The following is a 5,752-nucleotide window of genomic DNA, read 5'->3' on the forward strand; positions in this document are numbered from 1 at the left end:
GGGGGATTGTGTCTAGGGCTTTTCCAAGCCGTGTCTTTGCACAGAGCCATTTTAGAATGTCTTCTTTTGAAATGCAGAGCTCAAGGCCTTTAAAGAGAAAGAGAGCCCTGCAAGAGGAGCCAAAACACGCCAGTGTCCACGAACGGGGTGCTCATTCTCCCAAGAGGAGGTGCTCTCACAACCTGCAAAGCAGCAAACAAAACTGCCCTCAGCAGCACTACTGCAATGGGAACAGCTGCACATCCTGCCGTAGTGACAGAAACTACACAGAGAAGGACAGAAGCTCCGGGAAACGTCCTCGCTACCCATCCCAAAGCAGAGGACAAACAGAGCAAGGCAGGTCACACGTGCGTTCTTGCAAAAGCAGCTGGCTCCACCTGCCATCCGTGTCCAGAGGGCAACATGGGCATCGCTTCAGCAGCCACCGAGCAGATTCTTGGCTCTATTCAGGACTGGAGCAGCCCTCTGGAAAATGCTCTCCTCCAAGACAAGCACCTGCAGCCGTGCCCCTTCCTTCTGCTCTTGAGGGCTCCTCCCAGAAAACTCAAGAGCCGAGAAGCAGAAAAAGAAGACATCCCCATGCAGAAGGGGAAGCTGAGAACGAAATGCAAAGGAAACGGAGAAAGAGTGAAAAAGGACATTTCATCACTTTGTACTTCTTTCTCCTCTGCCTCTTCCTCTTCTCTGTCCTCTTGGCCTTAAGGAGCACTCAGTAGTTCAGATCCCTTGGGTAGGTGGATGAAATAAAGGCAGGAAAGCAACTGCTGAGTTGTGTGTGATCTTTGGGACTCTTCACAGTATGAAATCTCACCGTGAAAAGAAGTGGCGTTTCTTTCCCACATCTTTTCCCTCTGGCGCGTGTTGTTAAAGGTGCCAGAAATATCAAGGGGTGGCAAAGATGCTGCTGGTGCGCAGGGCCTGGTGGTGGCAAAGGCCCAAATGGGGCACCAGGCAGGAGTGCGAGAAGCAAGTCTTTCTGCACCTCGGGCAGCTCAAGCATCAGAACTCCTTGTCTAGTTCGCTGCAGACTCTACTGTGGGTCAATTGGATGGCACTAAGTTTGCCACTGAGGGGGCAAAAGGAGGGAGCGGCCCTGTCCTTGAGAGAGCCTTCAGCAGGGAGCAAGTCAGAGCATGCTGGCACTGCTCATGCACGGGCCCTACTGCTAAAGCATAGCAGCCTCAGGCTTTTCTGCTCATTCGCGGACCCACGTCAGCTTGTGCAGAGGCTCCCAGAATGAAATAAAAGCTTCTTGGCCTTCCAAGGGCTTCACAGAGTCTTGCTCGGAAGGGCAGCCGAAGGGCTCTTTCCCTGGTGCCAGTACTGCAACATGAGCCGATTGCTTTCCCTCCACACCTAGAGAGAAAGCCTGGAAAAGGGCCCTGCTCTAGGACCGCGGCGTTGTGCTCTACAAGGCCGTGGGAGAGTGTGGCGCACACCACAAAAGGGAAAGAGAAAGCTCACACCAAGGAGAACAAGCCAGGTCAATGCGCCCATGAGGGATGGTGACTCAAGTCTCACCGTGTAAAGAAGAGGCGTTTCTTTCTCACATCTCTTCCCTCCAGCGTGTGTCGTTAAAGGTGCCAGAAATATCAAGGGGTGGCAAAGATGCTGCTGGTGCGCTGGGCTTGGAGGTGGCAAAGGCCCCCACTTTCCAGGGGTAAAAAAAACAACAACAAACAAGGAGCTGTATGTTTATAATTCCCCTATCTGTACAGTTTTGCTTTACATTCACTGGCCCATCCCACCGGGCCTGCACATCAGGACACATTCACATGAGAGCCGAGCAAGGCCGACGTTGGCGACGCGGCACAAACGGGGCCTTTGCGGAGATGTCAGAATCGCCGTGGCTGGAGTGAAGCCTGGCGCTGAGGCCAGCGCAGGCCCCTGGGCCCCGCGCCTGCTGCTCGGGGCTCAGCGCTGCCCCGTCCTGACGCGGCAGCTCCGCAGCGGCTCCGCTCTGGCCCATCCGCGTCGCCCCCTCAGTTCACGCGGCAGGCGCGGAGCAGCAGCAGCTGCAGCTGGATGAAGACGGGCGCCATGACCAGCCCTTACCAGAGCTCGCGCGTGCCCTCCGCCAGCTTCTGGCACAGCAGCAGCTCGAAGACGAACTTGAGCCCCAGCACGGTGAGCACCCAGAGCAGCCGTAGCACGGCCAGCCGCTTCTCAGCAAAAGGAAGATCAGGGAAAACGTGGGTCCGCTGGCGAACGGGATGGGCACCCTGGTTACAAATAACACATAAAAAGCAGATTTGCTGAATGCCCTCTTTGCTTTGGTGTTTACCAAGGGCAGCCCTTTAGAGCCCCAGGCCCTAGGGACAAGAGAAGAAGCCTGGAGAGAGGAAGACTTCCCCTGAGTAGAGGAAGATTGGGTCAGAGAGCACCTAAGGAAACTTGATACCCACAAATCCATGGGCCCTGATGGGATGCACCCCAGAGTGCTGCTGGAGCTGGCAGATGTCATAGCTAAGCCACTCTCCAGCACCTTTGAAAGGTGCCAGAAGACTGGAAGAAGGCCAATGTCACGCCAGTCTTCAAAAAAGGCAAGAAGGAGGATCCAGGCAACTCCAGGCCAGTCAGCCTCACCTCTGTCCCCGGAAAAGTGATGGAACGGCTCATACTGGCTGTTGTCTCCAGGCACGTGGAGGACAAGAAGGTGCTCAGGAGTAGTCAGCATGGATTCACCAAGGGGAAATCTTGCTTGACTAATCTGATAGCCTTCTATGATGGAAGGACCAGCTGGATAGATGAGGGGAGAGCGGTGGATGTTGCCTTTCTCGACTTCACCAAGGCTTCTGACACCGTCCCTCACAACATCCTCCTAGGCAAGCTCTGGAAGTGTGGGATAGATGAGTGCACAGTGAGGTGGATTAGGAACTGGCTGGATGGCAGAGCTCAGAGGGTGGTGATCAGCGGTGCTGAGTCTGGTTGGAGGCCTGTAGCTAGCGGGGTCCCCCAGGGGGACGCGGCGCTGCTGTTGTCGCTGCGCGAGCTGGGGCAGTGGCTGCGCCTGGCGCCCTGCGAGCTCGGCCTGCAGGGGCTGGCGCTGCTGCTCTGCTCCGCGCTGCTGGCGCTCAAGGCGGACGGCGCGGCCGCCGCGCTCTCCTGGCGGGCCGTGCTCGGGCCCTGCTTCGCCGCCGACGGCCTCAGCACCTACTTCAGCACCATCGTGTCCGTGCGGCTCTGCCGGGATGGCGAGAAGCGGCTGGCCGTGCTGCAGCTGCTCTGGGTGCTCAGCGTGCTGGGCCTCAATTTCACCTTTGAGCTGCTGCTGTGCCAGAAGCTGGCGGAGGGCACGCGCGAGCTCTGGTACGGGCTGGTCATGGCGCCCATCTTCATCCTGCTGCAGCTGCTGCTGCTCCGCGCCTGCCGCGTGAACTGAGGGGTGACGCGGATGGCTGGGGACTGACCTTCTGGACAGCAGCTCTGCGGAGAAAGACCTGGGTGTCATGGTGGAGGGTAAGTTGACCATGAGGCAGCAGTGTGCCCTTGTGGCCAAGAAGGCCAATGGGATCCTGGGGTGCATTAAGAAGAGCATCTCCAGCAGGTCGAGGGAGGTTATCCTGCCCGTCTACTCAGCCCTGGTGAAGCCGCATCTGGACTATTGTGTCCAGTTCTGGGCTCCACAGTATAAGAGGGATGTGGAGCTGCTGGAGAGAGTCCAGCACAGGGCCACAAGGATGATCAGGGGCCTGGAACATCTGAACCATGAGGAGAGGCTGAGGGAGCTGGGCCTGTTCAGCCTGGAGAAGAGAAGGCTGAGAGGGGACCTGAGCAGTGTCTATAAGTACCTCAAGGGAGGCAGTGAGGAGGATGGTGCTGGCCTCTTTTCCCTGGTGGCCACCGACAGAACTAGAGGTAATGGCCTCAAACTGAAGCACCATAAGTTGCACATGAACTTAAGGAAAAATTTCTTAACAGTGAAGGTGACAGAGCGCTGGAACAGGCTGCCCAGAGAGGTTGTGGAGTCTCCTTCTCTGGAGATCTTCAAAACCCGCTTGGATGCAGTCCTGTGCCACGTGCTCTAGGCAACCCTGCGTGTGCAGGGGGTTGGACTAGATGACCTCCAGAGGTCCCTTCCAACCTTCAGCGTTCTGTGATTCTGTGGTTCTCGCCATCCCAGCAGAGCCGCACAGACACGATGGTGCTGAAGTAGGTGCTGAGGCCGTCGGCGGGGGCTGCTGAGCGCCTCACTGCGGCGGGGACGGCGCTCGGCGCCGGGTGATGACGTCAGCGGCAGCTCCATGGCTCCCAGCGCAGAGCGCCTTACTGCGGCTGGGATGTCGCTCGGCGCCGGGTGATGACGTCAGCGGCAGCTCGGTGGCTCCCGGCGCGGGGCGCTCTCCTCACTCCCGGTTCCAGCGCCGGTGTCGCTGGGACCGCGATTGCCCGGTCCCCGCGTCCCCCATTCCCCCTTTCTCCGGTCCCCGATTCCTCCTTCCCCCGGTCCCTCCCGTCCCCGGTCCGTCCTTGCCGCGCTGCTCCCGTCACTCTCTTCCTGCTTCCCGCGGTGCTTCCGTCCCCGCTTCCCCCCAGTCCCCGTGAGCCCCTGTCCGTGGTGCCCCCGAGCTCTGGTTCCCGCATGGCCGGGACCGCGATCCCCAGCTCCCCCTTCCCGCAGTGGTTCCCGCTTCCCCGGTTCCCGGTTCCGCAGGCGCCTGGAGCACGTCCCTGGCAGCGCGAAGCCCCTTCCCCTGCGGGCAGCGGGTGCGGGCGGCGGGGGCAGCGCCCGGGGGCTCTGCGCCGGGGGCGGCCGTGGCTGCGAGTGCGGCCGTGTGCCGGGCCCTGGGGCTGCAGCAGCTCTGCCGTCCCGGGCAAGGGGACAGTGCCCGGAGCGGCGGCCGCCGGCGGGAGCGCGGCCGTGGAAAGGCTGGGAGCGCGGCGGGGCCGGGAAAAGGAGCTGGAATGTGGGTCGCTGTCCCTGCGTTTGTGTCCCCTCCTGAGTCAGAGGCTTTGCTGCCTCCTGCTCCCTGCTGTTCGGCTCAGCCTTCACATCCCCTGTCCTCCCTCCTCCACCGCTCTGCTGCTCTGTGCCCTTCAGCAGACAGTGGCACCCACAGCAGGAATGAAATCCCAGTGGCCTGTGCCGGGGTCCCAGTCACAGCTGAGGGTGCACAAGGACCAGGAAATGGGGTGCTCCCAGGCTGGGTTTTCAGCTCCGCATTCTGAGGCCAGGACAGGCCATTGAGCGTCCCCGGGCCAGGGCTGCAGCCACAGGTGACCTGAGCAGAGGCCGGTGCAGAGCCAGGTCACACCACACACCGGGGACTGAGCTGCATTTTGCAGAGCACCTCCCCATGGCCAAGGCTCTTGTTCTGGGCCCTCGCCTCAGCTCCCACCATCGGCAACCCCCTTACCTGGGACGAACAACATTAAAATCCTTTTGATTCAAGAGCCAAAGAACGAGAATTTCTTTAATGCATTCTGGAAGGCATTCTTTAGAATGCCATTTATTTCTATATTACGTATTTATTTATTATAATATAATTTCTATAATACTTATCTATTTATTATAATATAATTTATATATTTATAAATTTATATATTTATAAGTTTTCTAAGTTAATTTATATATTTATAAGTCACCCTGCCCAAGTCAGCCGTCCAGCCTCGATGCCCTCCTACTGTCTTAGAGATGCAGCCCAGCTCCTACATGGCCATTGCATGTGGATGACAACGAGACCCACGAAGGCCACGGCTGCAGCGCGCACGGAGGGTTTTTTCCACACCAAGTGCAGCACCTCCTGTGGGA

The 5,752-nt window shown here is 58.6% G+C and overlaps 1 protein-coding gene across 1 annotated transcript; it reads left to right on the forward strand.

Moving 5' to 3' along the window:
* Positions 1–1,495: 1,495 nt before the first annotated feature.
* Positions 1,496–3,382, forward strand: LOC148594103 (transmembrane protein 203-like). Its single transcript, XM_088528025.1, has 2 exons — positions 1,496–1,505; positions 2,943–3,382. Exons 1-2 carry the CDS (start codon positions 1,496–1,498, stop codon positions 3,380–3,382), a joined length of 450 nt encoding a protein of 149 aa, XP_088384151.1.
* The last annotated feature ends 2,370 nt before the right edge of the window (positions 3,383–5,752 follow it).

This window comes from Tinamus guttatus, unplaced genomic scaffold, assembly GCF_059628265.1.
Source record: "Tinamus guttatus ecotype Peru unplaced genomic scaffold, ASM5962826v1 Tinamus_guttatus_pri_ptg000297l, whole genome shotgun sequence".
Lineage (NCBI taxonomy): Eukaryota > Metazoa > Chordata > Aves > Tinamiformes > Tinamidae > Tinamus > Tinamus guttatus.